Here is a 20,087-nt window from a genome sequence, read left to right on the forward strand (position 1 = left end):
AAACTTACAGATACAGAAATATAGTTCCCAGAAAAAATAAAACGAAATAAAAGTAATTACAGAAGGTTAGCAGGATGCCTTTTTACAAAAATTACAAAGGGCAAACCCCAGGAAGAAAAGAATTAATATCTTTTGAAAGGGCTAAGACAGCAAACACCCAGTGTCTCTGTAGCCAGAGTGACGGCAGATAAAGAATAACAATGAAGGCCTGGTTGAAAAAACGAAAAAGAGGCTGTTAAACAATACCTAGGAAACATAGGCAACTACTTCTAGGCAATGAGTCTATATGCTTAATACTTGACTTTTATTAACTATAGAACTCCCAGTGAGAAACATTGAAATTCCTACAGAAAAAGACTGATACTTCTAAATTGCTTTTCAATCAGGCTGGTATTAAATAGTAAAAGGTTATGGCATTGTTGCTAAGAACATATCTGAATACTTTCAGGTTTTGGGCTTATTTTTTAAAAGGGAGAAAAGGAAAGCACAAGTAGGACACGGAGCGTAAGGGCATGGAACTGAATTGCCAGTATGGATGCAATGGCAAAGAAGTAATGCTAATTAACATTGCATCTGACTTGCAGACCAGAGCCGATTAATAATTGTGTTAAACACCTCAGCATGCTATCAGGGCCCAGTGGAACACATGCACAGAACTAGAGCCCCAGGAACTAAACAGTGACTTAAAATAAATATTTGCTGAATTGACTAAGAAATATTCCACTGTGAGGTAGTGTTTGCTGCCCTAGCTTTGGCAAAAAGAAGGGTCTTAGGTTCTTCGATGAATCTTCTAGTATATGAAGCTCCCATGCAAAATGGGAAAGTCAAGACAAGAGAGAGGTCAATAGAGAAGCAAGAAGAGTCAGCTTCTTGTATGTATCCTTACAGCTACCTATCTAGGATACATACAATAATACAAACAAACACAGCTACCAGTTAGGCTGTAGGTCTACCCATGCCAGCTGCTGAAAGATCTATCATGGAGCATTAGCAATGATCTTATGCTTAAATGTTTACAAAAACGAGAGTAGCCAAAATGAATCCAGAATCCAGGCAGTGTAGCCTTTGCATAATTGGTAGTAGTAATATCTCTGGCAGGGAAAAATGAAATCCACCATCAGTGAGACCATCATCAAAGCACAAAAGGAAGCATCATGGAAGCATGAGCTCTTATTGTCACAAACAGCTCTTACTGGAAAGGAAGAAAACAAAGAGATTTTAAAAATATGTTTATCTGTGCCCTACCTTCTTATAAAAAAATACGATGGAAAACAAGATTTTTTTATTCAAACTATATATACACTCATTTAACTGAATCATATTCAAAAGGATAAGTCTAGGGCACAGAGAGTTAAAACAAAATATAAAACATCTTTGCAGAGTCAGTCCATTGAAATAAGTCCCAAAATCATCCATACCTCTGGGAGACTAAAAATGCTAAATGGGGCCGGGAGCAAGGGCTCACACCTGTAATCCCAGCACTTTGGGAGGTGAAGGGGACAGATCACCTGAGGTCAGGAGTTTGAGACCAGCCTGGCCAACATGGCAAAACCCAGTCTCCACTAAAAAAAATACAAAAAATTAGCCGGGTGTGGTGGCACATGCCTGTAATCCCAGCTACTCAGGAGGCTGAGGAAGGAGAATCACTTGAACCCAGGTTGCAGAGGTTGCAATGAGCTGAGATCACACCACTGCACTCCAGCCTGGGTGACAGAGCGAGACTTCACTGGGCAACAGAGCGAGACTTCATCTTAAAAAGAAAAAAAGAAAAAAAAAGCTAATTGGGTCTCTCTTTGCAGTCCACACTTGGCTCCTCTCTCCTTCTCCATCTTTAAATCTTGGGGTATCCAGGATACAGTCCACAAAGCTCTTCTTTTTTTTTCCCTCAGCATTCATTGATGAGAAGTTCCCATTCAGTCCCATAGTTAAAATATATATATATTTCATTCTTCCCAATTTTTTGTCTCCAGCTCTGATATCTCACCTGAGTTTGACATGTACACATCCAACTCTTTGTGACATCTCCTTGTTGATGTCCAACACCTCAAATTGACTATGTCCAAAATAGAACTTGATTCCCCTGCACCTCCTAACCTGTTCCTCACAGTCTTGCCTATCTCAGTAAACAGCACCACCAATCATATGATTGCTGAGATCAAAATCCAAGAAGTCATCCTCAATTCTTCCCAGGGTTGACACTCTGTACCATCCCTGGGCTGCCATTCACTGCATAGTCTCTGTGAGTAGTTCCTTCTGGGGCTGTCAGTGCCCAACCTATGAAGCCATAGGCAGTCCCTTTCCTTTACAGTCCACATCCCATCTATCATTAAGCACCCTTAGCTCTACTTGAAAACACACTGTGAGTCTAACCCCTCCTCACCATCTCCACCCTACCACTTAGTTCAAGCCACTCTCAGCTCTCTTAGACTACCAAGCTAGCTCCCTAATGAGTGTACCAATGTCCCCTCTCCCTGTCTCCCTGTCTTCAGTCTCGTGTTTACCCAACATGGAGACTGATCCTTCAAAAATGTGAATTAATGATATCACATCCCTGCCCAAATCCTCCAATAGCATTCCATCGACTCATATCCAAATCCACATGCTTGAGCTTGGTCAACAGAGCACATAGGGTCTTCCTGTTTCTCCAACTTCATCTCCTTTTATTCTCCATTTTACCGACTCTGTTCCAGCCACATTGGCATTGTTCCTCTTTCTGAAATATCCTTGCTGTTCCCACTTCCAGGAATACTCTTTTCCATACTTCCTTTATTCAAGTCTCCTCAGATGAGAGGTCTTTTCTAAATATTATCCTACTCTAGTCACTCTCTTATTCTATGCCCTGCTTTTATTTTCTTCATAGTGATTACCTCTTTTGGGTAATGTATTACATATTTATGGTTTTAAAAATAATAATCTAGCTACTAAAATGTAAGCTGCATGAGACAGAGGCCTTAACTCTCTTATTCAAGACTGTATTCTCAAACAGTATCTGTACATAAGAGATGCTCAAAAAAGATTCAAGGGTAAAAGATTAAACGAATGGCCAATGCTAGCCATCAGCCTTCCATGACCTACAGAAATTCTATTCCCTATTTTTTTTTTTCTTTTTGAGACGGAGTCTTGCTCTGTCAACCAGACTGGAGTGCAGTGGCGCGATCTCCGCTCACTGCAAGCTCCGCCTCCTGGGTTCGCGCCATTCTCCTGCCTCAGCCTCCCGAGTAGCTGGGACTACAGGCACCCGCCACCACGCCCGGCTAAGGTTTTTGGATTTTTAGTAGAGATGGGGTTTCACCATGTTAGCCAGGATGGTCTCGATCTCCTGACCTTGTGATCTGCCCGCCTTGGCTTCCCAAAGTGCTGGGATTACAGGCGTGAGCCACCACGCCTGGCCTCTACTCCCTATTTTTAAGGGATGTTTTGCTTGTGCTAAGAAAAGCAGTGGAAGCCCACTAATTATCTATCACTGAATAAATATTCCTGTACCAAACCAACAATAAATGTTAACCTTTCTCATTCCAAATAGTGAGGTCACTGCTTCTGTTTAGCCTGTATGAGATTCTGGGGATAAAAGATAGCAGAGGTAACTGGAATAAAACATGGTTTCATCTCATCTCTCCATACAAACTTTGACCACAACTACTGTCACAAACTAAAGCTTCTTGCTTAACACAGTTTATTTTTTCTAAAGTCTCTGTGTGATAGGAAGAAAATGGCCAAAATTTTGAGGGAATTACACAGGTAAAGGTAGCCCTTAACACGTACAGCCAAAACTTTCTGAAAAGTGACACTAAAGCTTTAGGAAAGGCAAAATTTTAAAAGAAACTTAAAAACTAGAATTTTTGCAATAGTATTATCCTGAAAAACAATCTGGTTAACCAGTAGTAAGTTCCCCGAGGCTGGTTAGAGATGTCTTTTTTTAAAAAAAAAGAAAAGCATTTTTGCTAACTCAAGAGAGAAATAACCCAAAGACTAATGAGCTCCGTAAATCACTCACTGCCTGACCCTCAGCAAGTCACTTGTCCTCAACGCTAAAATGGAGAGGCCTATCAATTAGCTTCACGTGGTAGCTGTGAAGAGAGACTAATAAACCTGATTGCAAAGCATTCTGAAAACATTAAGTGCTACAGAGAGGCTTGAAAATTGCTAGGTTGACATTAGTCACTGACCAAGCATTGTGAATGCATTTGGTTAATCTTTTTTAAAAAAAGTTTATTTTATTTTTAATTGACCAATAGTAAATACATGTATTTATAGCATACAACGTGAACATCACACTGGCTAATCTTTTTAAGCTCTCTTCCACCATTTGGCTCTTCTGATGTCAATCAGTCCTGGTGACAAAGACAAGTAAGTGAGGATTCTTCTCACTTTCCTCTAAGTCTTGTGCTGACCCACAGAAAACATGCTGAAGATGTGAACTAGCCTTTGTTCTCCTCTGTCCTTCCGAAAGCACCTTGCAGATTCCCAATGAACAGATGCTGCAGAAACAACCAACTAAAACACCTTCACCTTTCCTTTACAAGAACACATACATAATGACTAAAACCCACATATATGACAAAGATCATGTGAAGGAAGAATATTAATATGAAGAACCTGAAAAATGCAGAATTCACCTACTTCCTACTTTTTTTCTGCAAGTTTCTCCTTTTTTCAGGAAATGCCCTCACTTAAGAGAAAAGGGAGATTGATTTCTGACTCCTCCTTAGCCAGAAATGGTTTTCTTCATCCATCGATAAACATAGATTTAGCATTTCACTTGTCTGTGAAGGTGTATATAGAAATTCATGTTCTTTCCAAGCTGCTGCCTATGTGGTATCTATTTTAAAGATAAGCCTGTGCCATTTTAGTTTCTTACCAATCTCTCTAAGACATGGAAGAGATCGCCAGGACACAAAAGTAATATAATCAATCACTCACTAAAGGGTACCTACAGTCACCATAGACATATGTTTCAAAAAAGTACCAATTTCCTATTCGACGATATCACAACAATTGTCCCTTCTATATGGGAGGATCTTCCCTTTTCAAGTCAAATGCAAAGCATCCTGGTCTCCAAAAAGTTCTCAGCCTAAAGCTAAGAGATTAATTAGAAAAAAATACCTTGCCTCTTGCTCAACTACCACTGGTTAAATCACAGCACACTTCAAATCCCAGTACTGATAACTCAGAGCAGGTTTTGGGATGACAGGACAAAGAATTTGAACTAATGCAAAAATAAGTAGCAAATATTAGGAAGAGCATTTGTATAAAGTCTTTATGTACAAATGAAAACATACTCATGCCTGTAATCCCAGCACTTTGGGAGGCTAAGGTGGGTGGATCGCCTGAGGTCAGGAGTGCAAGACCAGCCTGGCCAACACAGTGAAACCCCATCTCTACTAAAAAAAAAAAAAAAAAAAAAAAAAATACAAAAAATTAGCCGGGCATGGTGGCAGAAGCCTGTAATCCCAGCTACATGGGAGGCTGAGGCAGAAGAAGCACTTGAACCTGGGAGGTGGAGGTTGCAGTGAGCCAAGATCGTGCCACTGTACTCCAACCTGGGTAACAAGAGTGAAACTCCATGTCAAAAAAAAAAAAAGAAAGAAAAAAAGACAATAATATAAGAGATAACCCAGAGTCATGGATGAATAAATTATTTTAGTGTAAAGCAGGGATCAGCAAACTACTGCCAGAGTTAAATCCAGGCCACTATCTATTTTGTAAGTAAGTTTTATTCTAATACAGCCACACCTGTTCATTTACATGTTCTCTGTGGCTGTTTTCTGCTCTTCTCACACTACAATGGCAGGATGTGAGTAGCTGAAGCAGACCATATGGCCCATAAATTTGAAAATATTTACTACCTGGCTCTTTGCTAAAAAAGTTTGCCAACCCTGGTATAGATAATAAAGAAGTCACTGCAGATTGGAATAGTCTGGGACATTTCCGGAGAAGGAGGCTAGGTGCTTAAACGGAAGCAGTAAATGAACCAGAAAATAAGTGATAAATAGACAAATGTCCTTTGTTGAGTAACTGTTTATTGGAGGCTAGAAATTTCTTAAGAGTTCTAAAAGGATAAGACCTTCCCAACTGGATAAAACATTATTAAAGAAATGAACTCTCATAGTACATATCAAAACAGATGGACTAGAAACTAAAGCCCAGGTTTCCTGGGATCTGTAGTATTCAGACCCCAATACTACAGCAGAGGTTTGTTTTGGCTGATGGTGGTGGAGGTAGTGGTGATAGTGTTATTTTCACAGATTATCTTGCTTCAAGAGATGCAAAAGTGTCACGTGACAAGTCTGAGCAAAATAGAAATACTAAACCAGAGGTAACAGAAAATCTAGACACAAACCTTGCCCTGTCCATTAATAGGTGACATTCTCTCACCTGCAAAATAGAATAACCACGGGGGGCCAGGGTCAGAATGGGAATCATCATCAAGATGGATTCAATGCTGGGCCAGTATCCAGGACCCCAGCTGATACTCAGGATGTGGTTAGTGCTTGAGACAGAAACAAAGCACCAGGTTGGAACTGATGACACACTGGGTCTCCATATTGTATTGTGCCCTGTCTGTAACCTGAGTCAGATCCAACTGTAAGGGTTACAGATGCTTGTAAATATCCACCCTGCTCTGGCATAAGCTCTGTTTCTCACAGAAAGAAAGGTCCATTTCAGGCTGCAACCTCATCATTTAAGAGAAAAGAACATAGCAAAAAAAAAAAAAAAAGGGAAATGGACACTATCCCTTCCATGACCTACAATGTCTCTTCTTGGGCCCTAAAGACTTAAGATACTGAACACACACTGAAAACCCAGTAGGACTCATGCCTTCAAAAAACATTAACACAAAAGATACATCTAAAATAAAAAGCATAGTTTAATAAGGCAATAAAAGTACTTACAATCAAAGTGATAAAAACACTGAATATTTTCAAATGGTTTAAAGACCAATTATTAACAATAAATTATGGCATCAACTGTAGCCACGAGAAATCACACCAAAATACTTCTATCTAGAATTGAAAGATGTCTTATCACACTCTCATGACTGATTCTGATGAATTTTATTAATATTAAGATCCTGAGCATAGTGGGTACTTAAGTGAACATTTGAGGGGCAGCTGTCCCTACCTTCTCTCATGCCTATCTTGATCTCTTCTTCAAGTGACAACAGCTCAGTATGACTGGTTTCCCTAACCAAGAGAATCCTCTGCAATAAAATCAATGAATCAATGCTCAGAAGACTGCATGAGACACCTTCTTCACAAGTGGCTATTTAGGGCTCAATCTTTTTTTTTTTTTTTGAGATGGAGTCTCACTCTGCTGCCTAGGTTTGAGGGCAGTGGTGTGATCTCAGCTCACTGCAAGCTCCGCCTCCCAGGTTCACGTCATTCTCCTGCCTCAACCTCCCGAATAGCTGGGACTACAGGTGCCCACCACCACGCCTGGCCTACTTTTTTGTTTTTTTGGTTTTTTTAGTAGAGATGGGGTTTCGCCATGTTAGCCAGGATGGTCTTGATCTCCTGACCTCGTGATCCACAAGCCTCGGCCTCCCAAAGTGCTGGGATTACAGGCATGAGCCATCGTGCCCGGCCTAGGGCTCAATCTTAAAATGACCTCTCCGAAGTCCTTTTCTTTTTTTTTTTTTTTTTCCCCTTGAGATGGAAAAAAAAAGTTCTGTCGGCCAGGCTGAAGTGAAGTGGCATGATCTCAGCTCACTGCAACCTCTGCATCCCAGTTTCAAGTGATTCTCCTGCCTCAGTAGCTGAGATTACAGGTGTCTGCCACCATGCCTGGCTAATTTTTGTATTTTTAGTAGAGATGGGGTTTCACCATGTTGGCTAGGCTGGTCTTGAATCCCTGACCTTAGGTGATCCACCTGGCTCAGCCTACCACAGCCAAATTCTTTTTCAATTGGCAAAGAACCTAAGCTGCCATCACCAACTATCTGACCATTTAGAGAACTTACTAACAAAAGCATGTGAGTTTCACTGGTTAAAGAATCATGTATTAAAATGGGAGTGTGGTAGAAACAGGAGTAGAAAGTGAATGGGGCTTGTTCCAAACAAAAATTGCAAAATACAAAGTTGATAAAGGCCCCTTTGCTTAAAACTCTTTGTGAGAAATATTTCATCCAAATTTTAACTGTAGCTTCTGTTAACTTTTGGCACTCAATACTTGCTAGGCACCCAAAAGCATAACGACCAATCATTCCCACACAATTTAGTTGTGATCAAATTTACTGGTTAGATTTATTTCTGAGTGTGCATTTTATCTTTTCCTCTTATGAGATTTCTGTAGTTATAGATATTAAATTTCATCACATATGAAAATGCTTAAATTAAAAAAATTATCCCCCTTTGACATTAAGACACACCTGCCTTGGTTGTCACAAACAATTGATAGAGCTTGGCTATTAAAAAGCCTCCCTTCTTACAGCCTGCTTTTATGTAAGTCCAGAATGGCTCCCATCTGGTCCTGGGTTTATTGGTTATTTGTTATCTGTCAAATATTAGAACTCCTGCCTTGTAAGTTGCTCTGTAGCAAGTGAGAGGCATTTTAGGTCATGAAAAGACAATACCCAATTCCTTTACTTGCTATACTACATTTAAGTCAGATTGACACTTCCTCTGTAATCCGTACATTTCTCAATCCAATCTTTTTCCTAATATAATTGCTAAGAACAATAGTCAAATTAATAAAACTAACAAAAAATGTAATCCAAGGGTTTAAGTGAAGAGGTGAGCTGTCTTATTTTATTTTTCTCTTTTTTAAGAACAATAATTCAAAGGTTGCTTCTATACCACTAACCTATATGAGTTACAAAAATCGTAAAGAGAAAAAAAATTCTGAAAGAGGGCTTCATTATTTTGGTCTCAATTAAGCATTTCTGAAATCACAAATATCTGAGGTGAGTAAATTTTTCTGAGATACTATGAAGTTTGAGGACAAAGAGTTCTCCCAAAGGTAAGAAATAGACTATAGACACACGTGAATTAAGAAGAATACAGTGCTTTCAAAGGGAAAAAAAAATTCTGAATAGACTGTCTCTTGACCAACAGTAAGTATTCCTTCCCACCTCCATTTCCTTGCCTTAACACTAGACCCTGGGTAAGGAGCTACTTTTCCTATGGGTTTGGAGCCTGGAATAGGGTAGAACCCAAGTAAGGGTGGGGGAATTTTCTCAGCCCAGAGAATATTGGAAAACTTGGGAGCTCCAATCCTAGGAGCCGTGGGGAATGGCCAGACTCTGGCAGCCAGTCAACAGCCAAACTCAGGCTCAGGAAGGGTGAAGTGTGGAAACCCACAGGACTAGACTTAAGACAGTAGGTGAAGACTTGTATACCTGATGGGGGAACAGCTCCCAAAAGCAGACTCATAGCGGGCTGGGCCCATGGAGAACACTGTTATCATTTCTGTGATCCCAATTTGGGCTGGTGTGGCCTGAGGAAACACAATCTACTCAGTAACGCTAAGTTTACAATTGTGGCTGGACTGTTTTTCAAAAGACTCCATTGATTATTGATGTTAGAATACTCTGTATAATTTTTAATTCTAAAATAAACCCTAAATCATCTTCTAGTAAGACTTACCAAGCCATTGAAGGCCCCTAAGTAGTGAAACAATTAAGCTAACACCTATAATTTATTTAATATGCTCTTTCTTCATCCTGCTTCTCCAACATGCTTTAATTAGTGTCATGTGTTAACATGCTACCAGGTTAGACAGGCTCAGAGGCACTCAACCTAAAAGATCATGTACAAGAGCTTCTTCTAAACAGTAAAAGCTACACTCATTACCATCTCACTGTGTGCCTCCTACAATTCTTTCATGATGTCAACCAGAAAATCTAAAGAAAGGCCTCATCCACTTCTTAGTGGCTATTTCAGATGCTTTAGTCTGCAGAATGAATCCAGTAAATCAGGTATCCTTTGAAAAAACATTTTCTTCCTCTTTATATTATTCTTTATGTGTATCACAAGCACAGATGACTTTGATTTATATGCAGCTTCTCTTTCATTATTCTCCTCCGTGTAGCTTCACTGAAAAAACTAATGTGTGATACCTCATGTCTTTGTCGTCTCTTTGTCATAACAATTTATTTTGGCCAGTCTCAGAACTGAATTTCTGAAAAGTATGCTACGTTTTAAAATAAAGAATACCTATTGTTGGGTATCAATTACACTTAGATAAAAGTTAACTTTTTAGCATTTTCTATGTTAGCATTCTCTTTTGTCATAATTATTTAAATTCCCTCTGTGAAATGTCATGCCTCCTTTTATTGTATGCGGTATGAGAAACGTCATGGCTTCTTTTATTATATGCAATATGAGATAACATGTGGTCCCTTTAAAATATGTTCAAGTGTGATATTTTTAAAATTTTCACATTAGTTCATGAACTCAGGTGAGAATATCCTAACTTCAGGTGATCTTTACCTGGGCTGGTGTGGCCTGAGGAAACACAGTCTACTCAGTAACGCTATGCTTACAGTTGTGGCTGGGCTGTATATACCACCCTTCACAAGGCATTTTCTTCTTAAATAATGCCTAATAAATAACATTGCATCTCCCCCAAATAATAAGACTGTTCCTAGTTTTTGGCTCTCTTCAAAATGTTGCACTGGATTTAAAGGACAGCTTAGTGATCTTCATCGGGTATCATAGAGAACATGGCAGTGCAAAGAGCTCTGCATTCACTGGGCGATGACCTTCCATGGTGGCTGTACCAGCATTCCATCAGCACTTCCTGTGGGTTCCTCTCCACCAACTAGATACAACCAATTCAATCTTCACTGCTTCTCTCTATCTGTTCTTGAATAAACAGCCCTTCATCCTGACACTTGGTAGCTTTGCAAATGTATAAGGCATGAGCCCAAGCTTTTATTTACACCTGGTCTCAGAATGTTCAGAGCTGAAAGGAACCACACTTAGAAATGAAGGAGTTAGCTCTTTGGATCTAACCAGAGAGAAATCCACAAGCCTTTATCACACTCATTTTATTTTTAAATATGTATATTGTTAGGGAAAACTAGAACTTTTATGTTCATTATACATGATTTTATATAAAGAATGAAAGAAACATTAAGGGGACTGCATGTTATCTCTCCAAATACACATAAAACCAACACTGATTAGACTAGCGTGTGAGCACACTATCTGTATATCTGATATGGTCTGAGCCTTAAACATACATGTCCATGACTGTATGTTATTTAAATAGATTTAATAGCTATCTAATGAAACGTTATTAGCTTTAGAATCCAGTGAGGTAGAGTAATCCCCCATGATGTAAGTAGGCATTTGTAAATTAAAGACCCAATATAGTGTAAAGTTGTGGTTTTAAGGAATCTGAGTATCAAAACAAAAAGAACACACCTGTTTTGTATATTAATTATACATAAACACAAACTTTCTCTGGATAAAGAGTCATAAATTTGCAGAGCTGAGTAGCTCTTTCCATATCACCTGTGACAATTTTCTTTTATAGACAAGCTATATAAGGCTTAGAGAGGTTAAGGGTGTCCTCCTGGTCTAAAAACTGATTAAAGACAGAGCCAGGCAAAGAACTAGTTCTTGAAACCCCTATTCGGTGTTATTTCCAGCAATTCACAGTGCCTCTCCGAATTACTATCAGAGTCCAAAGTCACTGCTATGTCTCAGCTTCCTAAACATGGCTCAGTTATGTTTTGCTTATTTTTCATACAGTGACAGCTTTTCAAATGTAATTTAAGAAAGTCTTGCCAGGGGCAGTGGCTCACACCTGTAATCCCAGCACTTTGGGAGGCCAAGGGAGGAGGATCACTTGAGGCCAGGAGTTTGAGACCAACCTGGCCAACATGGTGGGACCCCGTCTCTATTAAAAATGCAAAAATTAGCTGGGCGTGGTGGCGCGTGCCTATAATCCCAGCTACTCAGGAGGCTGAGGCAGGAGAATCACTCGAACCAGGGAGGTGGAGATTGCAGTGAGCCGCGATCACGCCACTACACTCCAGCCTGTAGAGCGAGTGCCTGTCTCAAAAAAAGAAAAAGAAAGACTCAAATCACTTAAAAATGTATTCACTTAAACTGTCTTATATTGTCAAAGAATATAGATCTTTATGTATATGACATTTCGGATCTATATTATGTTTATATTTAGGAAATATAGATATTGCATATATTACATTTATATTTGTCTACTTTATATGTAAAGGATACAGAAGGCACCAACTTAAATTACTAATGCGTTATATTTATAAGCATGTTCACTTTCCTCAGGCTACATGAAAGAAAACAAAAAATGAAAAGTAGAAAACTTTTAAATGAAAAGTGCCTAAATCTCATTGTAGGAACTGGATCCCTTCCTTACACCTTATACAAAAATTAATTCAAGATGGATTAAAGACTTAAACCTTAGACCTAAAACCATAAAAACCCTAGAAGAAAACCTAGGCATTACCATTCAGGACATAGGCATGGGCAAGGACTTCATGTCTAAAACACCAAAAGCAATGGCAACAAAAGACAAAATTGACAAATGGGATCTAATTAAACTAAAGAGCTTCTGCACAGCAAAAGAAACTACCATCAGAGTGAACAGGCAACCTACAAAATGGGAGAACATTTTCGCAACCTACTCATCTGACAAAGGGCTAATATCCAGAATCTACAATGAACTCAAACAAATTGACAAGAAAAAAACAAACAACCCCATCAAAAAGTGGGCAAAGGACATGAACAGACACTTCTCAAAAGAAGATATTTATGCAGCCAAAAAACACAGGAAAAAATGCTCACCATCACTGGCCATCAGAGAAATGCAAATCAAAACCACAAAGAGATACCATCTCACACCAGTTAGAATGGCGATCATTAAAAAGTCAGGAGACAACAAGTGCTGGAGAGGATGTGGAGAAATAGGAACACTTTTACACTGTTGGTGGGACTGGAAACTAGTTCAACCATTGTGGAAGTCAGTGTGGCCATTCCTCAGGGATCTAGAACTAGAAATACCATTTGACCCAGCCATCCCATTACTGGGTATATACCCAAAGGACTATAAATCATGCTGCTATAAAGACACATGCACACGTATGTTTATTGCGGCACTATTCACAATAGCAAAGACTTGGAACTAACCCAAATGTCCAACAATAATAGACTGGATTAAGAAAATGTGGCATATATACACCGTGGAATACTATGCAACCATAAAAAATGATGAGTTCATGTCCTTTGTAGGGACATGGATGAAATTGGAAATCATCATTCTCAGTAAACTATCAGAAGAACAAAAAACCAAACACCGCATATTCTCACTCATAGGTGGGAATTGAACAATGAGAACACATGGACACAGGAAGGGGAACATCACACTCTGGGGACTGTTGTGGGGTGGGGGGAGGGGTGAGGGATAGCTTTAGGAGATATACCTAATGCTAAATGACGAGTTAATGGGTGCAGCACACCAGCATGGCACATGTATACATATGTAACTAACCTGCACATTGTGCACATGTACCCTAAAACTTAAAGTATAATAATAATAAAATAAATAAATAAATAAGAAACTGAAAAAAAAAATCTATCAATAGGATGGCTGACTAAATAAATTATGCTATGTCCATGCAATAGAAAAAAAAAAAAAAAGGAAAGTTCTCTGAACCACAGAGGAGGAGGACAGCTTAGTTTAGATGCTTATTTTCCATTAGTCAGAGATGTAGTAACCTCCAGCAGGAAATGGAGATCAAAGTAAGACTGCTCTACTGGAAATCACAGCATCTTTACAAGCTTCCCAGAGGCCAAGGTTTCATAATTTACTGCTTTTTTGATATCCACATTTCAATGGTATTTACATTTAATTAACTATATTCCAAAATCTAACACTATACAATGTTTCCCACTTTCTATGAGCCTGTTACCTTACTTTATTAGAAAACAGAAGACTGGATTACAGGCACTTGCCACCATACCCTGCTAATTTTTGTATTTTTGGTAGAGATGGGGTTTCACCATGTTGGCCAGGCTGGTCTTGAACTCCTAACCTCAAGTGATCCGCCCACCTCGGCCTCCCAAAGTGCTGGGATTATAGGCGTGAACCACTGCACCCGGGAGGCTGAGGCAGGAGAATCGCTTAAAACCCAGGAGGCAGAGGTTGCAGTGAGCCAAGATAGTGCCACTGCACTCCAGCCTGGGTGACAGAGCGAGACTCTGTCTCAAAAAAAAAAAATAAGAGAAGAAAAAAAAAAGGAAAAGAAAACAGAAGACTGTTTCATCTTTAACTTTTAACTTCTTGTTTTTGGCTTTTTTTTTTTAAGCAAAGGAAGAACAGAAAAGCATTTCTATAAGTTCAAGGCAACATTAGCTTCTCTTATAATTCCCTTTCCATTTTTTTTCCAAATATTCCTTAGTATTGCTTCTCATAAGTATCTACATTTCTAGTTGATATTACTATATAGCCAAACCTAAGACTGATAGGGTCCCATAATTTTTTGCAAAAAATTCTGCCAAGGACAGGTAACAATAATGCTACATTTTGATGGCTATTACAAATAAAAAAAGTTTTGAATGTACCTTCATTCAAAGATAGAATTAATACACCAGTGTAGATATAAAAAGGCAACACTATTAAATATGAATTATTGATAACACAGTCCCAAATAGTTTAGCACCTATTAAATAATTCTACTAATACGTTTAATCAGCAGCGTGGCCATATTTTATTTTCATTTCCCTTTCACCTATATTCTCTCATTAGAACGAAGATTTATCATCATGTATCAGAAGTTCTCAAATAAGAACCCTCAAATATGAGGAAATCTCTGAAGAATGTTATGAATCCCCTCACTTTGAGGGCCTCCATGTTGCCTTACACATTTTTCCTGTGAATTATACTCTCTGACATTTTCTCTGACAAATTTTAGCTTTTCCCTTAATCCAGTTTCCATTTATTTAGGTTTTCTAGCATGATTTTTTCTCCATAAATTTACTTTTCATATCTAATTATCTCTTTTATTCCAACACACCCACACCACTCGTGCTGCTCCCATCTGTCCCCTGAAAGCTCTATTGAACTACACATAAAAGCCTTTTTCCTTTAATTATATAAATTATGTCAATTTAGAGAAAACGTTGTTCCGTATAAGCACTATTCATTTGGTAGAGTCCATTTTTTTCCCAAGTATGACTCCAGCAGCAAACAATCCTTAATGGATTTAACTAATTTTTCCTATCAGTAGCATCCAGATTCTACACAGGTTGTGCAACATAATTAGGGTCACTCTTCATGAGAAAAAAAAAGCATAATTCTGCACAAGTTTCTCTTCAGGAGTGCCAGAATGGTAATTTCTATGCAAATAACAGTTGAGGAATACCATCACTTGCTTTAAGGATCCTGGAAAGCCTTACTCTGTGACAGTTTTTGTACAACAGTTACAGATTTTCATTTTTCAGAGCAATTCCAACTCTAAAAGAGCCATACATCTATGGCCCTATGAGACTAAAACAAACAAAAGGCAAAGCAAAGTCAGAAAATGTGAAAAGGATAAAGAGGCAAAACGATACATATCTATCGCCACAGCAAACAAGGAAACGCACATAAGGGGAATAATGAGTCTGAGAGAAGCCTCCCTTCTCTGCCCCCATGCTAGTAATTCTGCATAAGCACCGTGGTGAGGTGAGGGAGGACTTCAGAGATGTGATGCTGGACCTGCACTGTGTTGCCATGGAAGTGAGAGCTTGATTTATTTAGCTCCTACGTACCCTTCTCAGCACTTGTGGCAACAGTGACAGGTTCTTTTCCTTTGTTCAGAGACTGCTCTGGCAACCACCTTGCCTCTTGCCAAGGCACTGAAAGACTGCATTGCAAGGCCACATTGTAAGCAAATTACTTGAGAGGGAGACTTTTCATTTCCATTTCTAAAATTAGACTCTTCTGTGTGTGCTAGCACTACAGAAATAGAAACACTTGCCGGAAGGGGCTCACTCAGGGGTGATCTGAGTTACCATATCTTTCAAACAGGTTTGTGGACCCACAGCCCATGTGCAGGTATATGACAGCAGGCAGTTCCGGGTGCCTCTATAGATTCAGAAACTGGCTTGCAAATGTTGGCTTCAAGAGGTGGATGGTTTGTTCTGGGGAGGGTCTCTGAGCACAATGAATATATACTGCTTTCCAAGCAGATGTTGGTGCCAGAGCATTTGATCAAAAAGAACAAATTTCCCAACAGGACTTTTAACAAATGTACTTAATTGACTTAGGAGCTACAGCAAACTGCTTGTTCATGTCTCTAGTCGAGTCTCTTTATGATGCAAAATCCCAAGTCAGCACAAAATAGGTGAGAATAGTTTAATAATAACTTTTACCTCAGCATTACATGTGAATAGTAACCGATGTCTTAAAGGGTAGCACTATTTACTTTATAATAAACTCATCAGGTAGGTATTCTACATCATCCATTTAAAGATATTTTCTAGTTGAATAGGCCTCACTGCAGATGCAGCATATAAACATATCGACTATGTCTGGATTAAAAAATCTTTGCGACCATCAAGAAAAGGATAATGAATGGAGTAGAAAGAGCTAAGCAAGGTTTTTGAATTTGGGCTAAAAATCAAATTTCAATTTTAAAATTTCAGTTTTAAAACCGTGACTGTAACTATCAGTTCCCCCTATCCACCCTCCTCCAGTTCACTCTGAACCAAAAGGCCCTCTCTTACCACATTCTGTTAAGCATAAATTTTCCATGCAGGGGTGGGTATTTGTGTGTATATAATAAACCTTTATGATTTTCAAGTACTATGGAAATGTGTCAGGGAGAAGACCCTGTAAAATGCACTTTTTGTTTTATTTATGTTGTATACCATGGCGTTAAGAAAAATTGAACATTTATTTTAAAGCAGGAATGCAATAAACATCTAACAAATCTCAGACAGCTAAGCAGATCCAATGTTAGTTTTTAAGATAAATGTTGGAAAAAATGAATTTGTCAATAAGATAAAAATAGGTTTAGTAGCTTAATTACACTGAATCATATTAATGGTATGAACGGATTAAGGGAGCCACTGTGCACATGCTAGAAAGAACACTGAATAGGCCTACATCTTATGAAGCCTGGCCTTCACTGGCTGCCTGACAGGAGGACGCTCCTAACTTCTGTGAACCCAATACACCTTGACTGAAAAAGTGGGTTGTTCTATGTGACACATAAGGTTCTATCCAGCTCTGGAAATTGATGATTCTTTGTATAGAGAAAACCTGTATTTATTTGTAAGTATGTATAGAAGATAGGTGTGTTCCTTTTTATTTTGATACAAAACTCCTTAAAACTACTTTACACCCTACTATGTCATTATTTACAAATGCCTACTTACATTATTCAGAGTGACTCCATCTCACTGGATTCAAAAGTTAATGAAATCTCATAGACAGCAGCTACATTTATTTAAATAAATTTATTTAAGCACGATTTTTGTTTGAGGTTCACATCACATCACATATCCATGCAGTGGAACTCACAGCCAATGTGAGCAGTTTAGCATTATGTGTATTATGTGTACTGTAAGAGATTATATGCAATTCTTTGAAAAAGATTTAACTGTGATCTGTAAAAAATGTTCCCATTTGTTCATGCGCTCGGAAGAATATCCTAAAGTCCAGGTGACCTTTAACTACCATTTGTACTAACTTTGAAGAGACATTTTCTTCTCAATAATAATAACTAGCACATAATGCAGCATTTTCTGAAAATAATAAGACTGGCTCTTACCTTAGGATACCTTTGAAATGTTGTGTTCACAAACTGGATTTAAAATACTGCTCAGTGATTCTTGCAGGACACAGTGCACACCATGGCAGATCAAGGAGCTCTACATTCACTGGGGATGACTTGCCACGGTGGCTGTACAGAGGCTCCATCAGCACTTCCTGTGGGCTCCTCTTCACCACTGGATAAAACTAACTTAATCTTCACTGCCTTTATCTGTTCTTGAATAAAGAGTCCTTCATTCTGGGACTTGAACATTTTGTACATGTATAAAACTTGGGCCCAAGCCTTTATTTACCCCTGAGCCCACAAAATGTAAGAGCTGAGAAGAACCCCTTCATTTACAAATGAAAAAATTAAGGTCTTTGCATCTAACCAGGGAGAAATCCACAAGCATTTATTATATTCATCGTGTTTATTTTTAAATATTTATATTGCTAGGGCAAAGTTGTGACTTTCTGTTCATTATACACAATTTTATATAAAGAATAAAAAGGAGCATTGAGGAAGATTTCTTCCTCCAGGACAGTGCTTTACGTAATTAGTCTGAACTCTAAACTAAAAGCAAAAATTCTGGCTACAGCTGCAAAGGTGTTTTACATACTTGGGATTCCAGCTGCCAACTACATTCTTACTTCTGTTTATTCAAAGACAAATGGACATGCTTTAATAAACTTGGGAGTGAAAAGGAATACCTTCTGATCAAGGCATAGCAAACAAATTCTTATAACTGAAAATCAAGTGTTCGAATATTGAGATTAACTTAGGCTAGGATGTCAGCTTTTCTCATTGAATTGACCTTGCAAATCAGCTAACATCATAGTTAGAAACAGTTTCTGCAGGGAAATCTCATGACACATTATTTGTAATAGTATCAGTAACATCTAAGAGTAAGTTGTACAGGTAAATGCCTTTGTGTAATCCAGCTGAAGTCTCAGTCTCCCATGAGAATTCTCTACATGATGCTCACTGTTCTGAGATCCATTTATTGTGTTCCATCCTAGGGTCTTACCTACTGTCTGTATTCATGTTAGTTTGTATTTATAGGAGTAGTTGCAACTGGTACCTCTATTATATCTTAGTAGTAAATGAAGGCACCACTCTCTGATATAGAAATTTAACAGAAATCCTGTTTTTGAATTGACAGATCTACTGCATTCTTTGCATATGTCCAACAGCATATTTCAAACAATCGGTTCTCTTTGTATTAAATTACTTTGACAAGTAAATAACTAAATTACTTTGACAAATAAATAACTAAAACTAAAACATTGTTTTCCCATTTGTAACATCGCTGAAATCTGCAAGAATCTGGCATGGTATAACTGATACCATTTTTCTTTTGTAATGCTACATATCATGATGGTGCATCCCACATCAATAACATCTTAGCATCAGTAAAACATGATCTTTCTTAACCATTTCTTAGAGAGAAAAAAATGAAACAAAACAAAGTGAACCAAAAAACCTTCCTTGGTAGCAAAATAGTAATGTATTTCAAAAGATATAACTGAACACTTTAAATTGAGTAGTTGTTTAATCTTGCTTAGTCTTAACTATGCAAGTACTATGTATTCCAATACACATAGACACATCAAGTATATTTAAGGACTCTTCTGATTTTCCTTCAAGACTTCTAACACTCACTTTCACAGGTTTTTAAGAATCAGCCTTGTCATCATTTTCACATTTGTTGTGCCTCTTTTTTTTTTTTTGATAAGATGGCATACATGCTATTAGTTTGCTGTTTGATGTCAGCCTCAATTCCTTCTCAGAAGGAAACTAAGAACAAAAATCACTTGGATTTTTTTTCTATTTCTTTTACATTCCCAGTTGCCTGAGAGATGGCACAACCATGTATAATAAACTAACTAGATTTTGTAGGTTTCTTTGTAACAAGTAAGAAGTTAGATGTTTTCAGTCAAGGGCCTTAGGACAGTCATACTGTGAATTTAACATAAAAGGCAAAAGGGAACACAAAAAAATTTTAAAAGGAAAACAGTGAAGAGCAAAGAGAAAACAAACCAACCAGTAGTATTTTATTTCATGACACAATCTCTTCTGTCATCATGAATTTTAACACATGTACAGTTTGAGAAGAGATAGAAGTATAGAATTCCACCCTTAGCCTCAGTTTCTGTTACTTGTAGTCAATCAGGGCCCAAAAATACTAAATGGAAAATTCCAGAAATAAACAAGTTTTAAATTGTGGGCCGTTTTGAGTAGTGTGAGGAAATCTCATGCTGTCCTGCTCCATCCCACCTGGGATGAATCCATGCTGTCTACACTTCCTGCCTGTTAGTCACTTAAGGGCCATCTCGATGATCAGACCAATGGTCACAGCATCTCA

At 38.3% G+C, this 20,087-nt stretch overlaps 1 protein-coding gene across 9 annotated transcripts in view; it reads right to left on the reverse strand.

Moving 5' to 3' along the window:
• The window catches only part of CCDC85A (coiled-coil domain containing 85A), a 203,142-nt gene that overhangs the window by 21,831 nt on the left and 161,224 nt on the right, over window positions 1-20,087 (reverse strand). The window contains exon 4 of one of the 9 annotated variants that reach the window (XM_063789062.1): window positions 13,479-17,953. The exons of the other annotated variants lie outside the window; for them this stretch is intronic. Within the exon in view, the coding sequence (XP_063645132.1) occupies window positions 17,831-17,953 (123 nt within the window). The 3' untranslated portion in view covers window positions 13,479-17,830. Of the gene's footprint in view, window positions 1-13,478; window positions 17,954-20,087 lie in introns of those variants that run through there. 9 annotated transcript variants of the gene reach the window in all.

Source organism: Pan troglodytes, chromosome 12 (genome assembly GCF_028858775.2).
Source record: "Pan troglodytes isolate AG18354 chromosome 12, NHGRI_mPanTro3-v2.0_pri, whole genome shotgun sequence".
In the NCBI taxonomy this organism is placed as follows: Eukaryota; Metazoa; Chordata; class Mammalia; order Primates; family Hominidae; genus Pan; species Pan troglodytes.